Source organism: Amphibalanus amphitrite, unplaced genomic scaffold, assembly GCF_019059575.1.
Source record: "Amphibalanus amphitrite isolate SeventyFive unplaced genomic scaffold, NRLGWU_Aamphi_draft 000759F_arrow, whole genome shotgun sequence".
NCBI classification, from domain to species: domain Eukaryota; kingdom Metazoa; phylum Arthropoda; class Thecostraca; order Balanomorpha; family Balanidae; genus Amphibalanus; species Amphibalanus amphitrite.
Window position 1 is genome coordinate 20022 of NW_024882253.1, and position 27616 is coordinate 47637.

The 27616-nt window shown below is 47.1% G+C and overlaps 1 protein-coding gene across 8 annotated transcripts; it reads left to right on the forward strand.

The window, feature by feature from the left end:
* On the forward strand, positions 1-27491 carry LOC122365726 (keratin-associated protein 10-7-like). Of its 8 annotated transcripts, XM_043337181.1 has the most exons (17): positions 1-111; positions 1269-1330; positions 2001-2153; positions 2474-2620; positions 10619-10771; positions 11736-11888; positions 12169-12321; positions 12645-12797; positions 13073-13225; positions 14320-14472; positions 15018-15170; positions 15371-15523; positions 16883-17035; positions 17280-17432; positions 23763-23915; positions 25105-25248; positions 27083-27491. In XM_043337181.1, the coding sequence occupies exons 2-17, from the start codon at positions 1270-1272 to the stop codon at positions 27223-27225; spliced, it is 2331 nt and encodes a 776-aa protein (XP_043193116.1). In that variant the 5' UTR covers positions 1-111; position 1269; the 3' UTR covers positions 27226-27491. The 8 variants fall into 8 exon arrangements, with proteins under 8 accessions (XP_043193116.1, XP_043193115.1, XP_043193117.1 ...); XM_043337180.1 differs by lacking the exon at positions 1-111 and having other exon boundaries at positions 1174-1330; XM_043337182.1 differs by lacking the exons at positions 1-111; positions 15371-15523 and having other exon boundaries at positions 1174-1330.
* Positions 27492-27616: the final 125 nt, after the last annotated feature.

Sequence of the window (27616 nt, forward strand, 5' to 3'; positions counted from 1 at the left end):
CCTGCGGGACTGCGTCAGTTGACCGAGCACACAGGGGCGCCAGGGCTGGCCTTTAAAACCGACCGCTCTCAGCTGCGCCCACAGAACGGAGTCGACGACGAGGCGAAGAAGGTGAGTGAGTGAGCCCGAGATCTCTGAGGGGCCCTATGGATCAGCAGGTTGATATGTTGGTGTCTCCTTGCTTACAACACTTCGTAAATCTGTCACCTCCTTTTATGCTACTTGAAACAACACCTACAGCAATGCTTTGTGTCTTACTCACTCCCTCCCTCCTTTCCTTTTCTCCCCTTTTTCCCTCTTTCCCCTCCTCTCTCTCTCTCTCTCTCTCTCTCTTTTTCTCTCCCTCTTTCTCTCCCTCTCTCTCGCTCTCTCTATTCCTCTCCCTCTCTCCAAGCTTGATCTTCCCTTTACATATATTTTACCGTCCTTTTGTGCTCTTTGACGAAGGATTGGCGAAAACGATAAACATTTTAAAATGATACACATAAACACTCTCACGAAGACGCTTTTTGTATAGTTGCTTCCTGCCTCATGGTGTGTCTGGTTGCTTATATTTTTAGCCAGCTACTAACTTAGTATTGTTGTTATGGAATATGAAATACAGTCAGCACTGTTATGTGCCAATACTTTGGCAAAAGTCGTCCTTTTTTATATCTTTGAAATCCGACAAAGAGCTGCGGTGTCCCTGATAACTGCAGTGACTGCGATGACAGCTCTCCAACCTTCACCTGCACCGCTGACAGCCCGCGGTCAGTGACGGCCTGTCATCCCGCGGTCAATGACGGGCTGTCACGAACAAAGCTGCAGCGTGGGCCGATCCTCAATGCAAACTCGTAAAAAACCTTTTCGTGTCGAACAAGAGATTGTAGTTTGTAATGCTATCACGAAAACAGATCAGCAGTAGCCGTAATCGAACCGGTTTGGCTGATCAGTCTTGTTTGCTCCCATTTTCTTGTTTGGCTGGTCTGGACCTATATTCTTGCTATACATTCTCGTTTAGGAGCTGTTTCCGGAGAAGTCGTCAGATCAGATTCGACCATTGTTACGCAACACTACATCCACAATCAATATGCATGTGCGCCTCGAATGGTGTTGTAACACAGTCGATAAACGCTGCTTTGTTGGGGAAATCCGACTATTCAGAGCAGCGCTGACGCGGGAGGCGGTCCACAGGTTTAGGTGTGCACTGAGTACCGGCCCGCCGAGCTGACCTCGCCGGTCATTGTGAGACCACCTTGATAATCGTTCGACATTACCGCTGCCGACAGGATGGCCTCCTGGATCGTGCTGCTTCTGCTGGCGCCCGCCATCAGCGCAAACAGCCCGAGAGGTATGTGTGTGACCTATACCTGGGGGTTATGGGGAGGAGGGTGCTCCATTACGCATTTTGTTGGCGTCTTTCATTTTCGCCGATGTCGACCTACTCACAGTTCATATTTTGGTAGACCCAATAACAAAGTCGTTTCCTGTCCTGGGGATAATTTTCTTTTAGTGTCGAGCATTACTGATCACCGCTGTCTAGTTACTTTTAAGCGGTGCACGTGAAATGTAAAGATTGGCTTTTGCTGTAACCGTCTACCGAGCTGTTCAAGCTGCCTGTATCATGCTAAATCTGTGAATGCCTACGTTTGTAATTTTAAATTTTAATCATTTACAAGTACCATAAATGAAACGTCCACCGAGTACAGCTTTCTTAGGCGTCCATCGCCGGATTTATTAAAACGAGCCCAACCTTGAGTCATACCGCTAACCAAACAAAACGCTCTCCCGGTAGCAGTTCTAATGAATGTGTCAAGGTTGGCATGCGTGTGTGTCTGGTGGATCTATTTGTAAATATTGCCTTTGAACCTTGGGGTTTTTTTTACACAAAGACGAGTGTAGTTTTCCTTTTATCTAGCAGTGCTAGAAATTTGTACAAGCATGCACAGCCACTTACCCACAGAGGTAGTCGATTCCGCTTTTTGTTAACGAGTGATAACCGGCGCCTCTTCTATTCGCAGAAAAGCCCGGAACTTGCATCAGCCGCGTGTTCCCAGCGCAGGTCTGTCAGCCTTATGAGATCGTCAGACTGTGCAGCCACGACGGCAACTGCCCTGGAACCCAGAAATGCTGTCGGACAGACCGCTGCGTGACACAGTGCGAGGAGCCCGCAGGTGGGTATGGTTATAAAACACCGCGCACAATGCCGTGCATTTTTTAACACTGCTGAATTTGCGTAAGCCTTCCATGTAAGAGTAAAAACTGTATGAAAAAAGAAGGCTTTTTCAAAATGAAAATGGTTAGCACATGGAATGAAATTTGTGAATAGCTAACCGAAGCAAGGATATATAATTATAAGAGACAGTTCACACCATTTTTGACAGTTTTTATCTACTGAACTGATTTTACCATTTCAACTGTTTTTGTTGTTGCTGCGGTGGTGGTTGTTGTTGCTTAAATATATTCACGGATGTATCGTATATTTTCTCTACAGCTCCTAAGCCTGGGGAGTGTCCCAATCCATCGCTTGTGGAGCCAGGTAGCAGCAACTGTGATGTCGACACAGACTGTGGCACATTCGACAACAGAAAGTGCTGCAAAAACACTTCCGGCTTCACACGCTGCGCCGAACCGCGGCAGGGTACGTTTAGACAAAACCTTCATGTAGGTTCTTAATGATATAAATGACCCCGCCCGTATTGGTGCTTTGCCAGCCGCTAACGTATAAACCGAACTTAGCGATTAGGTGTGGCGAGAGGAAGCCGATGATACCCAATTTTGAGGTCCTAGGTTATTGGTTGACCTTCCAGGTCAGCGACTCAAAAGTCGGAAAATCGGGACCTCTTAGAACTTTTTAAAATGAGGTAGTAATGTTTTTTCAGACTGCTGATCACAAATTGCATGTATGTTATGATCATAGATGATGTCTTAATGCATTTAGGCCAGGTCGGCTCAGGTCAGGTCAGGTCAACCATAGTCTGACAAACTTGGAAAGAACTTGTAGTATACTCGTAAATGCACATGCATCAACAGCCGTTGCACTTTGAATCCGTTCTTTCTTAGCAGGGTTGGCATTTTTGCCGGCAAAAACTAGTTTATGCCATTTGCCGGTTTAAACCGGTTTTAACCGGCAAAAAGTGGCAAAAACTGGCAAAAACTCAGAAATATCACAATGCTATGCCTAGACATGATTTTGAACAGGAAACATTTTAAGGAGAATTCGGTGAAAGCTTTATGCTTTCAAACGGAAGTGACATTGACCACTGAAATGTTTCATACCTAACTCAGAAACATTTTCATGGGCTATCCATAAGGAGCTAGTAAGATGCCTTTTGGGGGTGTCAAATGAGCCAGTGCAAGGGTGACTGGGTGAGTCCTGCACAATCAGAAGTGCGGAGAGGTATCTGCCACCGATATGCGCATGGCACCCTACTTACCGTGGCCGCCTTGTCCCACTCTCCCCTTGCATGGAAATACATTCCGTTGTACGAGTAGATTTCTACCGACATGCATAGACATTTTAAGCAGGGATAAGTAATGAGGCAACTTCAGAATGTTTAGTGCATCTATATAACTCCCAGAAATGCATTTGTACATTTCAAATCCATTCCTAACTAGAAAAGTTGTAGGTTTGGCCATCTGAGTTTTAGCCAGTTTTTGCCAGTTCTTGCCACCAGGGTTTCTGCCAGCCGGTTTAAACCGGTTAAAACCACTGGCAAAAACCAGTTTTTGCCACCCCCTGCCAACCCTGTTTCTTAGGTTTGTCAGACTATAGTAGGCGTCCTGTCAGATATCCATAGTAGATGTCAACATAGGCGGCGGAACGGGGGGGGCACTGGGGCACCGTGCCCCCCTTTGATTTTGCCATTTTAACATTAGCCCTATGGCCGTTGCATGGAAACAATGGGACCAAAAGTCGGCGGTGCCCCCCCCCCCCCTTAATCGAAGGTGTTCCGCCGCTAATGGATGGATATCAACCAACACTGACAGCTTCCAAATACGTTACGAAGGCACTAACACTACTTCTTAAATGTTCGAATGGGTGCTAAATTCGAAATCAGCTCCAAAAACTTCCCCAGAAACATGTAAACTGGAAAGTGAGCCTGCGTACTGAAAGGTCAATGACATTGACCTGGCCTTCACATGTCCTTGACATTCACCATAATGCACGGGACCAACATTTCTTCACATGTAGAAACACTTACAACCACAAAAAGACTGGAGACGCGTGGATACTGAGCCTGTAAACGTCGAATCGCGATTCCGGCTATACATGGTCTCGAGAAATAAGTCAGAGGTTAAAGGTAACTTGGGTCAAGGTCATCAAATTTTTAGGGCAGGTGTAAAATTGATCAACCCGAGAATAATGAATTTTTTGTTGCGATCAGTTGCTTTTTGCGTCAGTAAATAGCGAAATACCCGAGGAGGTCCATTTGACCCCCGCCAGTGCGAGGGTTGAGTTATAGCTCATATGGCATAGGTTGAAATAGCATAGCTGAATTATTGAGAAGGATTTATGTGTTGTGAAAATTTGCTAGTGACATTATGTCCTTCCTGTGTTATGGGCTGCGACAACCGGCATATGCACTTGCAGCACATAGCTTTATAATCAGAGACGCTCATTATCATTTATGTTTTGTGCGGCAATAGGATTTTATTCAATAGAAGTGCGATACGGTATTGCTGGCTACTGGACGTGGAGCTTTTGTCGACCTTCAATTTGTCATTTGCAGCTCATTTTAATTTATACTGACTACAGTTTTCTAAAGCAGATACCCAAATGAATTTATGAGCTCACCCTGAAGAGTCATACCGTAAAAAACAAGCGCTCTCTTCCCATTACGGGTTTAACCCTCGCCCGCACATGCCATTTTCCCATCCTAGAACGCACATGGGGGGGGTGGTTGCCACCCCCCCCGCGCCATTTCGTTCCTGTTGGAGATAGAGCTTAGCAGTAAAGACCAAAAAGATTCTTTGGGAAGAGACGAATCCAATGATACCCAGTTTTACCTTCTCAGGTCAGTCATTGACCTTCCAGGTCAGGTCAAACTAAAAAATGTTGCTGTTTTGGGTCACCGTTGGATATCAAGTGCGCTGCTTATCAAATACCGATGACGATGCTGTTTTCTGGTGCCAAGCCAGCTAGAACCTCTTTGTCACACTATCCGACCAGAATTTTGCTGCTGAGGTCATTTCAGGTCAAGTTAGGTCAAGGTCAATTATATGTGTTTGTATGTCTGTGTGTGTCTGTGTGTATACTGATGTGTGCACCGATTGTTTTTGGGTCCATATCACATGAAATCATGATCTGAGAAGCTTTTACCAAAAATGCAGTCAAAAAACTTCACAAAAAGTAAATTCAGCTTGCCTAAAACGCAATTATCTTAGATGACCTAGGTTGACCTTGACCCTGACCTTGACCCCTGTACATCGTCGAACAACATGTTCCATGATAGGTGGGAGGTAAGACTGGCAAAAAAGGCCGAAATCAGGGTGTCAAAAGCTCACAAGGCCCATGGCAAACGCAAGATGTTGAGAATTGGCCATTTGGGTCATGACATGACCTGAAAAACAAGGTCATATCTCCGAAACCAAAAATCACAGAAACTTGAAATTTTCAGTGGACATCAAAAAAGGATGGACGAGCAGCTATACGAAAAATCAGCTTTCTAGCTCTAAAAATGTTGAGTGCAGAGCAGAAAGACTGCCTGGGGGGGGTGGCAACCACCCCCCCCCCCCATGTGCGGGCGAGGGTTAATGAATGAGGTAACTTTCGCACTCTTGGATGCGTCTGGTGGAGTGATTTGTAAATAGCACTTTTAAGCCTTGGGAAAACTCTTGCAAAGAGGCGAATGCTGCCATTTAATGTAGCAGTGCTGGAAATTCATGCAACATGCGCAGATGTTTTCATCAATAGCGCTCTTTGATAACCGGTGACAACCAGCTCCTGTTCTATCCCCAGAGAAGCCAGGAAAGTGCATCAACCGCGTGTTCATAGCGCTGGCCTGCGAGCCTCCAGAGATCATCAGCCTGTGCAGCAGTGACGGCGACTGTCCTGGAACCCAGAAATGCTGTCGGACAGACCGCTGCGTGACACAGTGCGAGGAGCCCGCAGGTATGATTTACCACGCACACAAGGCATACTGTGTTCGTGCTTTTTATGGAACACTGTTTTGCAGTTAAGTCTCGCATGTAAAAATAATGTCTGCATGACAAAAGGTTTCTGCAAAATGAAAAAAGTGAGCGCATCGAATGAAATGCATAAGTATGCATCATAATGTCATTGTATGCATTTGCATATGCATGCATCATTGCCATTGTCATTGTTACATTGTCATGCCCGGCTTTAACCGGATATGTCTAGCTCATGTGATTTTAGTTGACGGTTTAAGCCATTTTTGACACCGTTTGTCTCTACTGAAACGATTTTATCATTAACAATCTTTACATGAATACTGCATGGGGTAACGGGCAATAGTAAACATTATTGCCCGATTTGACGTCACTGCACCCCCGCGGGGGTGAAGACCAAAGCATGTTTTATTGCCCTAGGCGTATAGCCAAAGGCAATCATGCTTGTTGAGGTCTTTACCCGAGGGCTACATCGGCGTCACAGAGAGCAATATTTTCTTCTTGGCTCTGCCCCTTACAGCATTTAGTTTATTTCATGGCTCGCTCCAACTCGCTAATAAATGTCGCTAAGTTGTCGTCGCTCAGAATAAAATTTAAAAAGGATTAAAAGACGTGCGAATTGCTATTGGCCGTTATTAAAGTGCTATAACAAAAAAAAAAATAACAAACCTATGAAATCCCTTTATAGAAGAAAATTAATGTGACAATGTGAGAATTGCGGTCAACAGTCCAAATTATCACACACCCAGTTTATGTACGAGCCATGTAATAAATATTTTTAATGAAGCTCATTTCACGCATATATTGTGTGCTTTCTCTGCAGCTCCTAAGCCTGGGGAGTGTCCCGATCCATCGGTTGTGGAGCCAGGTAGCAGCAACTGCGATGTCGACACAGACTGTGGCACGTCCGACAACAGGAAATGCTGCAAAAACACCTCCGGCTCTACACGCTGCGCCGAACCGCGGCGAGGTAAGCTGAAACGAAATCCTTCATATATCTCTATTTTAATTTAAAGTAAAGATATGGTACACATGTATAATTTGCAACAATGGGTAGGGTTTGGGCGTTTTAATTTAAAAAAAATGCATCCCCGCTGCCACGAGGCTATATGCGGGGAGGTTTCCGTTGTTTCCATCCACCTACATTTGCTCGTGCTTGGGAGCTGAGAAACTAATCAGTGCCATCTGCTCTGCCGCAGGTCGGTGTCCGGACACCAGCGGAGTCGTAACGCCGTGCGTGGTCACCGAACGCAACTGCTTCAGTGACCAAAAGTGTCTGCCAGACAAACTGTGCTGCCCGTATGGCTGCGGAAGAGAATGTCTCACTCCAGTGTTCTGAGCGGCAATTTGGCGTCGGTGTAGAGATCTGCATGTCCGTGTCAGCGAGCGTCTTTGCTACCTATCGACGGTCGACATGCCTCATGTGGAAATGAAATGGCAGCTGGCAATATGTATATGGGCTCAGAGCAAGGCACTGCTTCGGCTCTTATTGCAGTGGATAATATGGCAATAAACGTCGATGGTTATAACATCTGCCTAGTTTCAAGTTGCTACAGTGGTTGCTATAGAAGAACATCAAATGAATGCGAAGCATACGGCGCAATTGAGACTCCTGAGTCCTTACACTAGCATCTCTCAGACAAACCTGGGCTAGGGTGGTGGCCCGATCGTAACACATCGAAACGGGATGGACAAAAACAAAACAAATAGATTAGCCGCATGCCGACCGTAACGAACACTGGACTGCTTATCAGGTGGTCTGCTCTAGATTCTCGAGATTGCCGAATAATCTCCTGTAGCACCACAAGTAGACTGCAATGCTCATCTCCTTCACAGCTCAGTCTCTAATGTACATACCATCGCTCGGTCGGCCGCTGAGGCGGCCCTGCAGTCGACAATCCTCTCCGGCTTCTCTTTCCCCGGCTCCTTTACCCTTCTCTCCTGCCCCTCGTCCTCTCGCCCGAACCTCTCCAAATCCGAAATCACTCAGTCTCCAGCCTTTCCCCGTCTTCCCTATCTCCCCTCTCCTGTCCCCAGCCTCTCGCCAATCTCGGAATCGCCCCAGCACCTGTAACCTTCCCGGAACCCGTGGAAGCTGCCTCCACGGTATCCGGAATCTCCCGGAATCTGGAATCTCTCCGGCATCCAGCGGAATAATCCATTTCAGGCACTGCACGAGCCTGGTTTTAGTAGTAAGTGCTAATTGCTCAGTGAATTTTGAACTGTGGTTTTTAGGTGAATTGTCGAGACTCTATACCGATGTCCCTATGAACTTCACATGATGTAGAATCACGCAGAGAAATGTTTCAAAACTACTATGTAGTCACGACTCACGACTGTGTTTCATCTGAGTGCCTCCTGAATACATGATTTAAAAGAATAGCAACAGGGAAGATCTGTTTCTTTTTTTATTAAATTTAAACATCCATCCATACTGAGACGGTTGAGAAAATCGGTCAAGCGAAGAAGGTAAGGGCTGATCGAATAAGGGCCCGTGCATAAACCACCATGCCTATCGACAACTGAACAATGCATGCATAAAACGAATAAAACCGTGACGGCACTGAGCGCTGCTGTCACACTGAACTCGTCGCCGAGCTGTCAAAGGTGACAGATCCGACAGATGACAGGTGTTAACCTTTGGGTGTTGGCGCTGGCCGTGCTGGTCGCCGCTGTAGGACCACCTCGCCACTCGTCCGACCTCACCGCTGCCGACAGGATGGCCTCCTGGCTCGTGCTGCTTCTGCTGGTGCCAGCCATCAGCGCTACACCTCCCCGGCGAGACATCAATTCTCCCATTATACGAGGTATGCATAAATATAGATAAATGTATACACTGTAAACTCATTTCAACAGACGTTTGTTACTTTTACAAGGAAAATTATTTAGCGCAAATCCCCGCACCCTTTGCCATGTCATCGAACGACCCTATTGTTTGTCATGGTAGTTTTTCTTACAACCCACTCACATGTAGTTCGTTAGACTAGCTACCAAAGTTTTCTTTGTCATTGTTGTGTGAACGACTGTTTTCCTAGTTATAATCATGCGGCTACCAGGTAAAGACCTGCGCATGTTTGCATTTAACAGGGCTGAGCCGTGTACTTGTTAAGTCAAATCAATGCAAATCTTAGTTAGCATAGTAATGTCTACGTGCAGCAAACCTGTACTTGTAAGCAATCTACTAGCCTCAGGTTTGTAACGTTTTACAAAGACCTCCCTTGTATTCGTCAGTTTTCTCCACAAATCGCAGGTCGCCGCTCTGCAGTCTCATTATTACAGCAAAACAGCATTACTGAAAGTAGGTCATGTATTTAAAATGGTACATACACATTACACACACAATGGTGATAACACTCATGACCCAAGGGGCAAGGGCAATAACGCATGCGAAAAAGCAATGAGCGTCATCACTTACCGAGTACACTGTACCCATTCAAATCTAAGGGGCATTAAAATTCATTAGCCCCTTGGAATTCAGGTGCTTTTTCATTTTTAGAATTCTTGAGTTTCTGCAGTTTGCTGTCTTCAGTGTAGCGACCCTTGCTTGCAAGCTGGAGCATTCGCTCCTGATGAAAGCCTGAAAGAAAGCATCGCTATATTATAGCATATGCAGAACAATATGGCCTGGAGCAGATCACATTGAGCTTGCTTCCATACATCACACACTTATTTAGCAAATTTCTCTGATTCAATCTGCATTACTATCAGTTGAAAGACATACATTTCATTAAAAAATGACATAAACGACCGAACACTGTTATCACCTACCATTTTCACGGAAGTGCGCAGGAGGCCACATCACTGCACGGCGGTTGGCGCGCAACTGAAACTTTCAAAATGAAACGGCCGGAAACGTTTTTGGCGCCACCTATATAACAAGTAACAGCTTTGTATATGTTACTACTAACACGTCTAACTAGCGTAACTAAGTCCGTGTTGCAAAGGTGTAGCTGATACCTTTGACAAGGACATAGATTACATAAGTATGTATCAGTATTGTTGCAATGGTGTAGCTGGTTCTTTCGACAAGGATATAAATTACAAATCATAAGCAAATCTATGTTCCATATTACGAATAAGACCCTGGTAGTTTTCACAATAGCCTCCATAATCCTCGTCAATTTTATGAATGGTCGACTGGGTGCTGGGGCTGATACTAATATTTGCCCTGTTGATTCAACCAACTATGACAAGATATTCGTCGTTCGACATAACCTTTATTAGTATTTTTGACAAACGCTCGTCGTTGTACGACAACCCCTTGTCAAAATGAGTTTACAGTGTATAAACTGCCTGGATATGTTCAGTGTTAGTTGATCGTTGCTAAATGCTCGTCCGTTGCTCACCTCACTCTCCTCGCTCGAATCGTGTTCCTACAGGCATGTGTGTCATGTGCTGCGATGGGCAGCATACACCGCTACCTCCTAGACTCGAAAAAAAAATGTTCAGTAACGATTGGATCACAAAAGTAGGTGCAAATCGTGACAACACCTCCTTGACATTCCAGAGAAGCCGGGAAAGTGTATCGGACGGGTGTTCATCGCCATTCCATGTTTCCCGAATCAGCACGTCAGGCTATGTCGTAACGACCGAGACTGTCCGGGAACGAAGAAGTGCTGTCGGACAGAGCGGTGTTTGACGCAGTGCGAGGAGCCTGCAGGTATGAATGGGAACTGAGGACAAGCTTCCCATAAAACCCCTTTTACCTGTGTACTTTTGGATCACGTTGACAGTTCAAGTTAGCCACACAAATTTTCATTTGTACCTAATCAGGTAACTCACAGGCCATATCAAGTAGGTACAGGTAGGATAGTAAGCCTCAAGAGAGATTGAAATAGAACGTCAATTCCATCTTCTTTGGAGTACTGTTGTATGATAAACATTGTTTATTTAACAAGCTTCAGGGCAATCACTTTACGCTGTTTGCTTTTTCATTAAACTGTTGTGTGAATTTCGGCGTATGAATTTTAATGGCAAGGGCGCGGGAACAACTTTCAGACGGGGGGGGGCACACCATCATAGAGATCAACGTATAGCGTACCCCCAAATCTAGTTTTCTCACTGGTTTTAGGCCACTTATTTTTCATCCCTTTGATTTTTCAACAAAAAAAGAAAACATTGGCAAAAAAGTGCGGTATTCCGTCTCAAAGCTGTGCACCGCTCCCACGGCCCCAGAGTTGTGGGGGTAGGCTGCCCCCACTGCCCCCCCCCCCCCCCGGTTCCCGCGGCTATGTTTAATGGCGTTATTATGACTTGCTTTTAACGGAAACAAGTCGGTAACCAAACAAACGTGACCTAATTGAAGGAAGTTCTTGCCCAACTATGTTACCCAAAACAAGCATATGTTATACAACAAGACAACTAAAAATAAAGTTATAATATGAGGATATTTATTGTAAAAAGATTTCATGCAGATTTGGTTAAATTAGGTGTATCATAGGCCGTCGTGAGAGCGGCTTCAATGAACCTAATTAGTAATTTGACCAAATCCTGCACCTAATACCTAGTAAGAGCGATATAGCCTCGTAGATGGTGCGCCCTGTCACAGTGTAGTCCTGATGTCCGTCGTGAAAGCGGCTATTGATGCGATATTGACATTTCTGGCCATTTTTCTGTTCACACAGCTCCGAAGCCCGGAGTATGCCCGGACCCCTCTCAGGTCACGTCTGGAGCCTTAGACCGCTGTGACGTGAACACAGATTGTGGAGAGAACAACGACAAAAAGTGCTGCAAAAATGCCAACGGGTTCAAACGCTGTGTCAAACCCGAGTCGAAAGGTCAGTTCTGAATCTTTGAAATCGTAAAATGAAATGCAATATTGAAAGGCATAATTTTTAGCCTCAAACTCAATTGCCGAAGCACTTTTATTTCCATGAAATGGTCGTTTGAAAGATGCATTTGAATATGCAGGCTTGAAGCAATGGTGATAGTATTCGATGTGCATAAAAATCGTAATTTCATACGACGACATTGTCTCAAAGTGGAACTGCCGCAAACGGTCAATGTATGCGAATTAGAAAAATCGCTAATCTAAACGATTGCTTTGGCGTTTTTCAGAGAAGCCAGGCCAATGTATCAGACGGGTGTTCATAGCCCTGGCCTGCCGGCCCAACGAGATTGTCAAGCTGTGCAGCAGTGACGGCGACTGCCCTGGGACCAAAAAATGCTGCCAGACTGGCAGATGTGTGACCTCGTGCGAAGAGCCCGCAGGTAACGCAAGCAAATTATATACAAGCCGTATAATTAATAGCTGCCATGGCTTTATCTGTGTATAATTAAACATGAGAAGTGAGGATTCAGGATGCCAATCGAAGACGCATTTATTTCTTCCTTTAAAGTTACACAAATCAATTAAGGCTCGCAGTCCGATGTATTAAGTGTTTTGCGGTACGCCTCAACCTGGGAAAGAAACGTGATTCGCAGCCCACAACGTGAAAATTATAAGGTCTACATAGATCATGTAGGATATCGTTATATATTTTGAACAGTGAGTACTGTTGACATTGCTACGTTTTTCTGCGAAATATCTCTAGCTCCGAAGCCCGGCGAGTGTCCGGCCCCGTCCCAGGTCGAGTCCGGAACATCGAGCCACTGTGATGTGGATACAGACTGTGGGGAGAACAACGACAAAAAGTGCTGCAAAAATGCCAGCGGATTCAAACGCTGCGCCAGTCCGTCATCCAAAGGTCGGTTATGAATCGCTTAAGTGGAGCATTCCATTATAAGCTAAATTTTGTGAATTGTGTTGTGGGACGGGTAGGTATTTATGCAAAATAATCACCATAGTGTAATAAATTGTGCAGGCTTGTGCCTTGACGAACAAAATCTTCCACTGGCTAGGAAGAGAAGAACATTGTGAATTTCCCGAAACCCTAAACAAACTAAAAAAGTGTTTTGTAGTGCTTAAATGGTGTGTATGCTGCTGCCTAAGGTGGGTAACGGTATGCGTACCTGTCTTCAGAAAAGCCGGGAAAGTGCATCAGACAGGTGTTCATAGCTCTGGCCTGTGAGCCTCACGAGATCGTCAAGCTGTGCAGCAGTGACGGCGACTGTCCGGGCACCAAGAAGTGCTGCCAGACTGACAGATGTGTGACCTCGTGCGAAGAACCCGCAGGTAGACGCTATATAACAGCCATCCATAAGATGTGATGGCCCTAAACCTAAAAAGGCAAGCTCTGATGGCCTTAAACCTCGCATGTGTGTCGTGTGCGGCGTTTGCCAGCTTCTAACGTGTAGGGGGGGGGAGGGGGGTGTAACGTGGCCCCTGACTGAGCTAGAGCTTCGTGGAAAAAAAACGAACGTGTTTCCCGTGACGAGAGGAAGCCGATGATACCCAATTTTAAGGTTCTAGGTCATTGGTTGACCTTCCAGGTCAGGTCAATGACCCAAAAGTCGGGTCATTGACCCGACTTTTGGGTCATTGACCGAGTCAGATCGAGACCTGTTAGAAAGTCGTTAAGTGTGGCTGGTATTGGGGTTTTCGGGGAACTGTTCACGAATATCGTGTAAGTTTTGATCACAGATGATGTCTTTAAGCATTTCGACCAGGTCGGGTCAGGTCAGGTCAGGTCAACCAGTAGAGGTCGTGACGGGTATAATCGTAGTACGTGTCAACCGCCTCTGACCACTTCGTAACATGTTACGGAGGCACCAAAACTACTTCGTAAATGTTCAAATGGTGTCTATTGTCTAAATTCGAATTCAGCTAAAAAAAAAAAACTGGCATAGAAACATGTAAAACTCGAAAAAGGGAACCGAGGTCACCAAAGGTCAATGACCTGACCTTCAAGTGACCTTGACATCCACCCTATTGCATGGGAGCAGCACCAAATCACATATTTGAACATTTGAAACCACGAAAAGTTTGCAAACGCGCGGATAATGCGAGCCGACATACGCCGAATCGCGATTCCGGCCAAACATGGCCTCGAGAGATAGGTCACAGGTCAAAGGTCACTTGGGTCAGGGTCATCACATTTTCAGAGTAGGTGTAAAATTGATTAACTCGAGGGTACTGAAAGGTTCGTCACGATCGGACGCTTTTAGCGCGAGGTATTCGCGAAAAGCCATGGCAGGTCCATCTGACCCCCCCCCCCCCCAACACATGCGAGGGTTAATAATGATTCGCACTGACCTTGTGATCTGAAAAAAATCATTTTATGACCTCTGACACGCTATTGCAATTACTGACGTGTTTCCCTGACACAGCTCCGAAGCCCGGACAGTGCCCGGCCCCGTCCCAGGTCGAGTCCGGAACCTCGAGCCGCTGTGATGTGGATACAGACTGTGGGGAGAACAACGACAAAAAATGCTGCAAAAATGCCAGCGGATTCAAACGCTGCGCCAGCCCGGCGTCCAAAGGTCGGTTGTATCCATATAAAACATCTATTGGTATTGACTATTCCGAAACGTGAAATATTAAAGTGACCTGCATTTACGATTAGGAGAATGGGTCGCGTCTGGGTGAGTTATAATCTGAGTTAACTTATAACGCATTGTTTAATTATTTCATGTGAATACTTAATTTGCCCGCAATTGTATGAGAAAGTATTGATGGAACTTTTTCAATCCATTTTCAGCCCTCTTTTTGAATCTTATTTCGTCGAAAAAGGACCATAAGTAGGTTAAACTTGGCTTTATATTTCCCATATGAACTTCAACACAAAATATTTTGTCGACAATTTTTAGAAGTATGTCTCTGGTTTGACCTGAATTATGTATATCTTGCGTATCATAATACGAGTATGATATGAATGGATCCATATTCCAAACACTAAAGCATCTTTCTTTTTGTTCACTCTCAGTCAATTCAAAAGGAAAAGGGCATTGGTGCAGTGCTTAAGTTCAAAGCCCCGGTTCCACATTGCTGTGACAGTCGGACACTTAATTGGATCCTCCGTCCACAGAAAAGCCGGGAAAGTGCATCAGACGGGTGTTCATAGCTCTGGCCTGTGAGCCTCACGAGATCGTCAAGCAGTGCAGCAGTGACGGCGACTGTCCGGGCACCAAGAAGTGCTGCCAGACAGACAGATGTGTGACCTCGTGCGAAGAACCCGCAGGTAGACACACCATAAGCTTACTAGAGGTCATAGGACGTGATAGTCCCAATAGACAAATAGACCCAATAGACCGGTGCCCTGACAAATGATAAACCCAATCCCACATGGCGATAAAAAACGTGCCAACATTGCGATGTAAAAAAATCATTGCATGCTCTCTGTCGCGCTATTGTAATTACTGACGTGTTTCCCTGACACAGCTCCGAAGCCCGGACAGTGCCCGGCCCCGTCCCAGGTCGAGTCTGGAACCTCGAGCCGCTGTGATGTGGATACAGACTGTGGGGAGAACAACGACAAAAAGTGCTGCAAAAATGCCAGCGGATTCAAACGCTGCGCCAGTCCACCATCCACAGGTCGGTAATGAATCCCCTTAGTGGAGCATTGCTGCTAAATTTTGTGAATTGTGTGGTAGGTTCTTATACAAAGTAATCACTATAGTGCAATAAATTATGCAGACTGGCCTTAACCCGCGCCCTGCTGGGGGGGGGGGCAGAATCTGCCCCCCCCTCCCGTTTTTCACCAATAACTTCTAAACGCGTTACGCCAGCGACGTCAAACTTTTAGTACCTTATCATACATTAACTTGACACGTTCCCTGAAAATTTGAGCGAAATCCGTCGGATTTTTTTTTTTTGTTGAGAAAATGACGTTTTAGTGACGTCATGTTCGCCATTTTCGCCCCAAAAACGGCAAAATTTCAAACGCCGCTAACATCTTCATTTTTAAAGAAATCAATACATAACAAAAAAAGGTTATACGTGATTCTACTTTGTCTATCAAATGGCTATCTCGGTTTTTTGAAAATTTTGGATTTTGGCGCAATTTTTTCCTCAAAAACTGACTTTTTTGGGAAAATAATTATAAAATCCAAAATTTTGAGTGTATCGAAAAAACCGGAATATATGTCAGAGAAGTGGTCTATGTGGACTTACATACCAATTTTCAGAAGAATCGGTACAAAAATGTGGGAGTTATTCAAAATGTTATGACGTCACGACACACAAAATTTTTGAAAAATGATTTTTTTGAAGTTTTAGACCTCGTACGGAAACAAAAATAGCAACATTCGATTCGCCGTGAAAACCTTCATCAGATAGACCCCTTTTTAGGCCTTAACAACCAACTTCAAAATTTGACCTAACTTGACCTGACCTTGACCTGACCTCGACCTGAAACTCATCCAGAGGTGGTCCATATCACTTATTGAGTGTGCCTATTGAATTCTATGAATAAAATGACCCATAAAACGTGTCGCACATGCCCTTTTCTATATTTTGTTTTTGTGACCTGACCTGACCTTGACCTTGACCTTTGAATGATATTGTATGCAACGAATATTGTCTTGGTAGCCTAAGAACACGTTTTAGGCAATCAGTCTCAGCCCATTCTTCGGCAACTACGGTGCATAGGCCGATAATGTAGAAACTTGCATTTTGTATGTACCCTTGACCTCACCTTGACCTTGACCGCAAGGCTCAAACTTTAAATTAAGTGGTACATGTTTTTAGTTGTTCGTGATGAGATCTTTCGATTGGCGTTTGAATTTTCCGAATCGGACCATTAGTTCGGGTTAATGAACAAAATCTTCCACTAGTTAGAAGGAGAAGAACATTGTGAAGTTCCCGAAACCCTAAACGAACTAGTTTTGCTGTGCATAAGTGATATGTATGCTAATGCCTAAAGTGGGTAACGGCATGCGTTTCTCTCTTCAGAAAAACCAGGACAGTGCATCAACCGCGTGTTCATAGCTCTAGCCTGCCGGCCCCAGGAGATCGTCAAGCTGTGCAGCAGTGACGGCGACTGTCCGGGCACCAAGAAGTGCTGCCAGACAGAGAGATGTGTGACCTCGTGCGAGGAGCCCGCAGGTAAATGGAAGTTGAAACTTCTTGGCGAGAAAAAGACAATAAACAAATTATTGAAAAAATATCTTCTCGTTAGCTACAGTCTTCATGCATTTAGAAAATATGATAGTCTTTTATCGTCAAAGAAACCGAATGAATTCTGGTCTACGAGTATTGTGACAAAAACAAAAACTGGCTTTAAATACGACAGAATCAGAAGCAGCACTTAGAGACATTCACTGCCACGCATCCTGCCATTTTTACACAGCTCCGAAGCCCGGACAGTGCCCGGCCCCGTCCCAGGTCGAGTCTGGAACCTCGAGCCGCTGTGATGTGGATACAGACTGTGGGGAGAACAACGACAAAAAGTGCTGCAAAAATGCCAGCGGATTCAAACGCTGCGCCAGTCCGTCATCTAAAGGTTAGTTGCATCCATAGAAAACGTATAATTCAAAATGGGAAATATACCTTAACACCTTAACCCGGCCTCCCGGGCCTCCCGGCCACCTTCCGCGCGGTGGGGTGGGGATATTTTTTGCCCCCCGTATCTCCGAAACTACTGGGCGGATCCGTAATATTCAAATGGTGTTCGATAGCCCTGTCAAATTTGGTTAATGAAAACAAATTTCATGGACCTCGGGGTCACCGATTGTAGTGTCCACCGCCGTCTCCGGATTCCGATGTATTCTCACAAACTCGCGGTGCAGAAAACTAAGGCACTGCCGTGCTGTGCGGCCGGGAGGAGCCTCTCGACTGCTGGCTCTGACTGGAGCCGAGCAGGGTGCGGCCGCCTCACACTCGTATTACCGGGGGCCCGATGCCGAGCCTCGGACACCCGATGCACTAGGTACTCGATACACTACACATTCCCCCCTCTCGCAAAAAAGGAACAGCATCACTGCGACACGTAGTAGTCCGGTCGTCTACAGACACGGTCGCTTCGCCTGGGACGCTGCACGCTCACATCGGCGGCGTCCGGCGACGGCTCGCAAGCTGTCTCGGTCGACGGGCGAGAAGCAGCGGCGAGCGAGGTCAGCGGGCCAGCGGCGTCGGCCTCGGAAGTCGTGGCGGTCGACGTGGTCTCGCCGGGCCCAGCGGGGGGAGATGCGGAGGGAGACGCCGGCGCGTATGGGAGACGGGCCAGATGGGCGGCGTTCCAGGTCCGGCCGTCAGCCAGACGGTACGTTGCGGGACCGACGCGCCCAGTGACTCGCACCGGAGACGTGAACCGACAGGACGTCTTCGAGCGGTGTCCCTGCCGTCTCACGCAGACGTAGTCGCCCTCAGTGATGCGCGGCGTCGTCACGCCACGGCGGCGGTCGTAGGACCTCTTGTTGGACTGCTGTCGGCGTCGAACTCGAGACGCCACACTGTCGGCTCCTGGTGTTGACGGCTGAATGACAGGCAGGTTCAGCCTCATCTGTCGTCCATGCAGGAGCTCTGACGGTGACTTCCCAGTTGTCGTGTGTGGGGTGGCTCGATACACCGCCAGGCTCTTGCGTACCTCGTCAATGAACGCTGCTGGTGGACAGTCTGTGATCCACGACTTGAACGTTTTGTTGAAGCGCTCTACGGCGGAGTTGCCTCTAGGCCAGTAGACGGACGATTTGGTGTGCTTCACCCCTCGGGTGGCCAGATACGCAGTGAACTCCCTGCTCGTGAACTGGGGCCCATTGTCCGTCACGATCTCGTCGGGATAGCCCTCTTTGGCCCACACAGTTGACAAGAACTTGATGACGTCTTCAGTCTCAGTCGATGACGTCAGGCAGACTTCCGCCCATTTGCTTCTGTAGTCAATCAGAGTGATGGCGTAACGGGCAGTCGCTGGTGCTCCGTTGATTGGACCAACGATATCCATTCCCAGTTTCGACCAGGCGCGGTCCGGCAGGTCGACTGGCTGCATGGGCGCAGGGCGTGCGCGCTGGGAGAGGACTGCGTCGCTGTGCTGGCAGCGCTCGCAACTTCGGCACAGCTCCTCCACCTCACGGTTGATGCCGGGCCACCACGCCAGATTCCGCAGCGCCTGTTTCATGCGGACAATTCCGTCGTGCGCGCTGTGCGCCAGCTCCAGGTATCTGCGGCGGAGCTGAACGGGCACAACAACTTGTTGGGCTCCTCTCAGGATGACGTCGTCGTTGCGCACCCACAACTCGTGTCTCATCTTGAAGTACGGCTGGACTTCAACCGGGCAGGCCTTGGCGCTGCTCGGCCAGCCGCGCTTGATCTGATGACGCAGCTGCTGCAGCTCAGGATCAGCAGCTGACGCGGTGCGGACGTCTTGCTCGGTCAGCACGCTCTCTTCATCTGTCAGAAGAGCGATCACCTCTTCTTCAGCGGAGCTGTCTTCATGCAGGTCCGCTTCTTCGGGGTGGCCACGGACCATTGTCAGTGAGCATATCTCGCCAGGGTCGGGCTGAGACGGTGGCGGTTCCGGGACTTCTGCGCTCCCAGTGACCGCCAGCGGATCGATTGCCCCACTCGCGGGGTGCAGGTTTACGTCCAACTGCTTCAGCAGGTCCAGTCCCATGACGGCTTCTTCACCGTCGGAATCTATGATGAAGAACTCTGTGTTGGCTCGCCGTCCACGGTAGGTCACCAGCGCTGGCAGCGTGCCAAGCACTTGAAGCTGGTGTCGACCAAAACCGAACAGACGAGCAGACGTTCTATTGAGACGACTGCCTTTGAAGAGACGTCTGGCGATGCCGAGTCCTAAAGCGGACACCGTGGCACCCGTGTCGACTTGCAGATTCACGGTCTGCGTGATACCTGGTACCTCCATCTGTACTTCGCACATCATCTTATCGGTATTTGGTACGGCGCAGCAGAGAACAGTCAGCTCGTGACACCTTTTGTCGTCGTTCCGTTCACCAGACCAGCAGACCACGGCAAAGTGACCCGTCCGCCCACACTGCCTGCACGTGGCCCCGGTAGCGGGACACCGACCGCGCTCATTGTGCTGGCGCCGACCGCAGCTGGGGCACGTGTCCGGTTGCAGCTGGGCAGGTCCGGGGCGACGGTCGGCTTGCAACTGGGCAGGGGCGGGGCGGCGGTCGTCTTGCCGCCGGGCGGGTCGCCAGGGCCGGCGCCCGCGGCGCTGACGAGCGTCAGATATCTGATGCAGTGACTGCGCTCCGTCGGCGGCGGGCCGCGCCGGCCCGGCCATGGCGGTCGCCTCGCGTCGGGATCGCTCGAATGCCTCGGCGATCTCCAGAACGCGGTCCAGGGTCAGGCCCTTATCCTGCAGAAAACGCTCGCGGAGAATCGGATGCACTGTTGCTTCCACGACTTGGTCACGTATCATTGCGTCTGTCATTTGTCCAAACGAGCAGTTTACTGCCAGGCGGCGCAGCGCCGCCACGTAGTCGGCCGTCGGCTCGTGCGACTCTTGCCGTCGCTGCCGGAAGAAGAACCGCTCCGCGATCACGTTGACCTGAGGTTCATAAAACTCGGCGAGCTGCCGCTCAGCCGCATGGAACTCGTCTTCGTCTTCTCTCCTCGGCTGGACCGGTAGGGTACGGTACACCCGTTGCGCCTCGGCGCCGACACAGTGCAGAAGGAGAGCCGTCTTCCTCTCCGTGCTGTAGGCCTCACCTCCCAGGGCAGTCAGGTAGTTGTGGAAACTGAAAATCCAGTCACTCCAGGGCAGTGCTGGTTTTCCTGGTCTCGCCAGGAACGGAGTTGGCGGCGACACCCCCTCGACGTTCATCGTCGGTAGTATTCAGGATCTCGTCCTCGTCGCCAGATGTAGTGTCCACCGCCGTCTCCGGATTCCGATGTATTCTCACAAACTCGCGGTGCAGAAAACTAAGGCACTGCCGTGCTGTGCGGCCGGGAGGAGCCTCTCGACTGCTGGCTCTGACTGGAGCCGAGCAGGGTGCGGCCGCCTCACACTCGTATTACCGGGGGCCCGATGCCGAGCCTCGGACACCCGATGCACTAGGTACTCGATACACTACACCGATGACGTCACAGGTCAGGTCAACGATGAAATGTTTCACCGTTCACGGGTCTTCTAGGGAATGCGCTATAACATCGAGTAAAACGCACTTTGTCGAAAATCAGTGATAGCGCGTCAGTTGCCTAGTACATATCGACGCCTTTTTTTAAACCCCACATTTGTTCTCCGGTGAATTTCAGACAAGTTGGTTAGAGACCTTCAAAAAAGGTACAATCACTCGATTTTTCTCAAGTTTGTCTGTCTTGGCAGATAAAGCAATACCAGAACAGGCCTACGAACACACATATTTGATCAGGATCGGACGATTGGACACTTTTAAAAGGAGATCTTTCGTGCCTCCCGGAAATTCACGGGAGAGCAGATGTGGGGTTTAAAAAAGGTGTCGATATGTGGCTATTAGAGGTCACTGAAAATAGCAGGTCAGGTCACAGGTCAGGTCACCAAGGGTCAGCAGTCAGCACATGAACCCAACTTTACTAGGGTTTTGTGATGCATGTTTTATGGCCAATTTCTCATTTCCAACTCTATTGTTTTGGTTATAAGACCATCAGGTCACATCAGACCACTTAGGTCACTTTCTGGTGGAGGTCAGGTCAAGGTCAGGTCAAAAAAGGTCAAATTTTAAAGTTGATAGTTTTGCATAAAATGGGTATTGATTCTTCGATGCAGCTCGTCACGGGGAGTCTAATGGTGGTCTTTGTTTTTCGCTACAAGGTCTAGGATTGCTAAAAATTGAGTTTGAAAATTTGACGTCATCATTTTTGAACAGGTTTTTTCACTATAACTTGGCCAAAAAAAGGAGATATCGATCTCAACTTTGGTATGTGGATAGAATGCGGTAGGGACTATCACATATATTGTTTTTTCGAAATTAAAAAAGGGTTTGGATTTTTCGGCTGTTATATTTAAAAATCTATTTTTTGATCTTTTGGGGTCAAAATAAAAAAAATTAAAAATCCGAGATAGCAGTTTTAAAACCCTGTTATTCTACACCTTTTATTTCAAACCATTTTTCTGTACCTCTTAAGCTGTAGGGGAGAGTGGGGTAATTTGGCCGCTTTTTTTAGAAAACGATATAACTTAAAATTGACGACACATTTCTGCATTATTTCAACGCTGGCAGGTGTCGCATTCATTTTACTTTACTGGACAGTGAACTTGAAATGATAGAGTAATTACTTATATTGAAATTGTGACGTATTACAAAGGTCTGCAAGGCGGCCAAATTGCCCCACTAGCAGGGTTATTTGGCCGGGGGTGTGGGGCAATTTGGCCGGTGTTAGTTTGCGGTCGGGATTTTCTGTTATATTGCGAGTCAGCTTCAGATTCAGCAATGACGTGTGTCCTATGACGCATTTGCCGCATTTTGGAGGCTGGCTCAGGGGTCACAGGGGTCAAAATAGCCAAATTAGCGGCTCTAGATGCGATCACAGTTTTTTACGAATAACTTTTGAAGTAATCAAGCTAGGCCAAAACTTCGAGTACCATCGTAATTCTCTCGTCAGTCCGCATCGAAAGATATATGTGTTGACCATGATAAGTCAAGGTCAACGGTTGTCGTCAGGTCACTTTGCATCAGGTCGCTTGACCTCAAGGTCACGTGATTTCAAGGTCATCATGCATATCATTCGATGCGCCTTGGCGAGCTGAACAGAATGAGACCATTTGTGCGGCTGTACCATTTTTATGTAAGGATTTATTAGCAAAAAACGTTTGGTAACCTTTGATGACGTCGCATGCTCTTACAGTTGACCAATCGGAAGTAAGGCATCAAAGTAGTCAAAGTTGGTCATGAATCATGTCATTTATGGTACAATTGACCATGAAAACTCGGCCATCCCAGCATAGTGACCATGAGCGCACCGGCCAAGTTGCCCCGCTAGTCCCGGCCAAATCACCCCATATTGCCATTCTGAAAATTTTTGTCTATAAAGTCATCACGGCTTTACGGAATTATATAAAATTGCTCTTGGAACCGCTGAACACCCCCAAGAATGGCGCTGTAATGGCTGAATTCGTTTTTAGCCCAAATACTACATGTTATACAACTTTGTAAACAGAAGTAAAAGTTACCATTTTCTAATGAAATTAACGTTTTATTAATTTTGAATAAAACTACGAGGGGCAAAGTTTTGACATTTGTCCTCCAGTTATTTCTACCCATGACAAATGAATAGAGACTAGAGTTATTTCACTCACTTTTATTAGACATCGTACAGGTGGGGGCGGCCAATTTACACCACCGGCCAAATTACCCCACTCTCCCCTAGGCCTGACAGCTCTTCCCGCGAAACCTTTTTTTGGTCGAAAATGGCAGAAATGACGTCGCTCCGACGTCATTAGCGGCCAACCTATCATAGCTTTTGGAATTTTTTTGGCCATAATGTGTAAAAGCTACTCACAGGAGGGCAATGAAAGTTTGGTAATGATCGGGGCAGCGGTTCTGGAGTTAAATCGAAAAAACTAAAGGGGAGGGGCAAAAAATGCCCCCCCCCCCACCGCCTGGAAGGTTAAGGTAGCCCGAGTTGCCATGTAATAGAATGGCCTACTCCCGGGTTATATCTGTTGTATGTATTTGATTTGTTTATTTATTAATTACATGAACATGAGAATCCTTAGCTGCATTGCCGGAATTTACGTATCTTATAAATCTACATTGAACAAGCATTGCAATAGCAAAAAAACAAAATACTATTTCAGTTTTACCTAGATTCAAAATAAAAAAGCATTGTCGCTGTAACGAGGCCCGGACTCTTCATCACAATAACACTGTGTTCGATCCTCTGTTCGTAGTAAAACCGGGAAAGTGCATCGCACGGGCGTTCATACTTCGCCGCTGCCGGCGCCACGAGATCGTCAAGCTGTGCAGCAGTGACGGCGACTGTCCTGGGACCAAAAAATGCTGCCGGACGGACAGATGCGTGAAATCGTGCGAAGAGCCCGCAGGTATGATGTCACACGCAGACATACCTACATTTTGTAAGTTACGTAGCAAAGTATATACACGAGCGAGACTGTCCGCTGCTCATTGCATTTCGGATGTCGGTGTGAATATAATTTTGTGAGCATTTAACAGTACCTACAGTGTACCTATACCTTGCACAAAATGATTGCAGCACTGTAAATGAAGGCATGATATGACCCCAATCAGAAAAAAATATAGCAAAATGTTAACCCTCGCCCGCACATGGGGGGGGGGGGTTGCCACCCCCCCCCCCCCCCCCAGGTAGTCTTTCTGCTCTGCACTCAACCTTTTTAGAGCTAGGAGGCTGATTTTTCGTATAGCTGCTCCTCTATCCTTTCTTGATGTTCACTGAAAATTTCAAGTTTCTGTTGTTTTTGGTTTCGGAGATATGACCTTGTTTTTCAGGTCATGTCATGACCCAAATGGCCAATTCTCAGCATCTTGCGTTGGCTATGGGCCTTGTGAGCTTTTGACACCTTGATTTCGGCCTTTTTTGCCAGTCTTACCTCCCACCTATCATGGAACATGTTGTTCGACGATGTACAGATGTCAAGGTCAGGGTCAAGGTCAACCTAGGTCATCTAAGATAATTGCGTTTTAGACAAGCGAAATTTATTTTTTGTGAATTTTTTTGACTGCATTTTTGGTAAAAGCTTCTCAGATCATGATTTCATGTAATATGGACACATAAACAATCGGTGTACACATCAGTATACACACAGACACACACAGACATACAAACGCATATAACTGACCTTGACCTAACTTGACCTGAAATGACCTCAGCAGCAAAAACCTGGTCGGTTAGTGTGACTAAGAGGTTCTAGCTGGCTTGGCACCAGAAAACGGCATCGGCATCGGTATATGATAAGCAACGCACTTGATATCAAACGGTGACCCAAAACAGCAACATTTTTTAGTTTGACCTGACCTGGAAGGTCAATAACTGACCTGAGAAGGTAAAACTGGGTATCATTGGATTCGTCTCTTCCCAAAGAATCTTTTTGGTCTTTACCGCTAAGCTCTATCTCCAACAGGAACGAAATGGCGCGGGGGGTGGCAACCCCCCCCCCCCCATGTGCGTTCTAGGATGGGAAAATGTTAATGGCATGTGCGGGCGAGGGTTAAAGAATAAAATAAGATATTATCATTTATGTCATTTGTCCACAGGTCCTAAGCCGGGAGAGTGTCCCCATCCCTCCCGTGTTGGAACGGGCAGCAGCAACTGTGACCAAGACACCGACTGTGGCACACTGAATGACAAAAAGTGCTGCAAAAATGCCGCAGGCTCCAAACGCTGCGCTAAGCCACGCGGTGAGTGGAGTGGCATCGACGTAAATGCGTAAATCGTGACCTCCATTATCACTAAGTCAACTATCTATCGTACATGGGCGGCGCCACCGGGGGGGACGGGGGGGACAGGTCCCCCGCTATCGAAAGTTAGGGGGGTACAGTACCCCCCTATCGGCGAGGCCCGTTCAATAATTGATAATAATGCATTGTAGAGTTATCCGTCGCATTTAATGCATCGTTGGTTAATCAAGGCAGGTTCTGAATAAAGATTGCTGTTGTGATGTATCGCAGGAGGTCCTGGCCATCTGCAAAAGGTGTGGAGCTGTGATGCCTGTAGTTATAAGGTGATCGGCAGGGCCTCGGGGATCGTGCCCCCCCCCCTTTTTGGGGCGCCAGGCAGGGTTATTACCTCCCCACCCCACTGCCAGACCCCATTGCCGACAAAACCAAGTTTACTGAAATTCCATAGATTTCCGCTACTATATGGATATTTTCCATTCCTAATTAGTCGAATTCAAGCATGGCAGTTCTACCACAGGAACCATTTGAAATCTATGCCATTTAACCCCAGCACTTGTGGGGAGAAGTGTTCGGATAGATCACAGGCAGGACCAAAAAAAGCACGCAGTAGCCCAAGACCTTATAATTGGGTAGCATCGGCTCCCTCTCGTCAAGGGGTTCGATAGCACTCGTTTTTTTTCTGCAAAACTAAGTTCGGTCGGCGGCCGAACGGCTGGGAGTCTAATCGAGCCAACCCCCCACTCCCCTTCTTACGTCAGCGGCTGTGAAAATCGGAATCCTACCCTGGGGCATTTCACCTGCAGAGGTCGCCGGACCTGAGACCCTTTCACTCATTTTTTTTTTTCAACGATGCATGCGCTCGTTTTTCCCGCGAAGCTCTTGGTAAGTAAAATCCATCAGAAAGTGTGATCAAATAATGGCTGGTGACCTTCCATGACCTAGCATGACCTTTTGAGTGACCACCGATGACATGACCACTGACGGCTAGCCATTAGCTGCACCCTGCCCGTTGCATATGGATCAGGTGGTGGTGGTGATGTCATGATTCTGAAATTATATTGCAGTTTTGGCGCACTTGTCAGAGCAGAAGACATTCCCACTTTTCCTCCATGACTATATGATGGTGAAGCCATGAAGCTGACCAGACGTAAGATTGAAAATTTGAAAGTACGAAACGTAAGAATGGTTGGCACTGCTACTCATCATACCTAAGTAATTCGCAGCTTGTAGGAAACCAGCTTTGAGTTGGCAAGACTGCAAATTTTGATTTAGAGGCAAGGATGCTTGAAAAGGTGATCGATCTTAGGTGTCCTAGGATAAGTTTGGAAACGGGATGCACCATTCGATGTGTTTTGGGCTTTACCAAGTTTCGCGGCGTTACGTGCCTCGTTTTTTTTTGCATACACGATCAGTATCTACCTACTTTTGGAATTTTCGGTCAGGCAGGTCCCCGTCCCCCCCTATCGAAAACCCGTGGCGCCGCCCCTGCTATCGTATCTCGTAACTCGTATCTCGTAGTTCGTTCATTGTAACACAACATACCTACTTAAGTATTAGCCAAAGACTATTGCTATTTTCTAAATAGATATTGTGTCTGATATCTATTCTAAATAGATATTATCTATTCTAAATCTGATATCTGATATCTAAATAGATATTGTGTCAAAAATGTCTCAACATTTTTGAATGAAAGGATTCTGAAGAGCAGAGGCGGAGCCCCCGCTAAGCATGAAAAAAAAATCAAATAGTGATTTGATGTGATGGAAAGGGTTTGATTTCCTAGGCGATCAAATTTTTCGAGACTTCACTCTAATTCTTCTGTTCTACCCGGCAGGCCAATGTCCGGACACCAGCGGAATCATAACGACGTGCGAGTTCGATCCCGAGCGCAACTGCCTCAGTGATTCCCAGTGTCCATCCGACAAGCTGTGCTGCTCGTTTGGGTGCGGCAAAGAGTGCCTCAAACCGGTCAGCTAAGCACGTCGGTCAAGTCAATACAGTTTACTTGTCTTTGGGATACAAAGTGCGATGCGCTCCTTTCGAAACACATTGAATTTTGTAAGCTTTATTTTAAAATGCATCATTGAAACTTTCTGCTTATAAACGCTTGCTCGCTCGTACTACTTGCACTTTCGAATGATTTATGATTTTGTGCTTCGTGATTCGTCTTGATTCGTTGAAGTTGGGGTATCAACCTTTGCTAAAACAACTTACATGATTCGATAATAAAGGAAAATCATGGATTTGTTTACGCATCCGTCCTCGCATCTCACCCTTGACGAACGACAGTGACCAGCCGACCGGAAGGTCATGTAACCACGTGATCTCCTAACAGCGAATGACATGCGTTCGGGCCTACAGTCTAAGA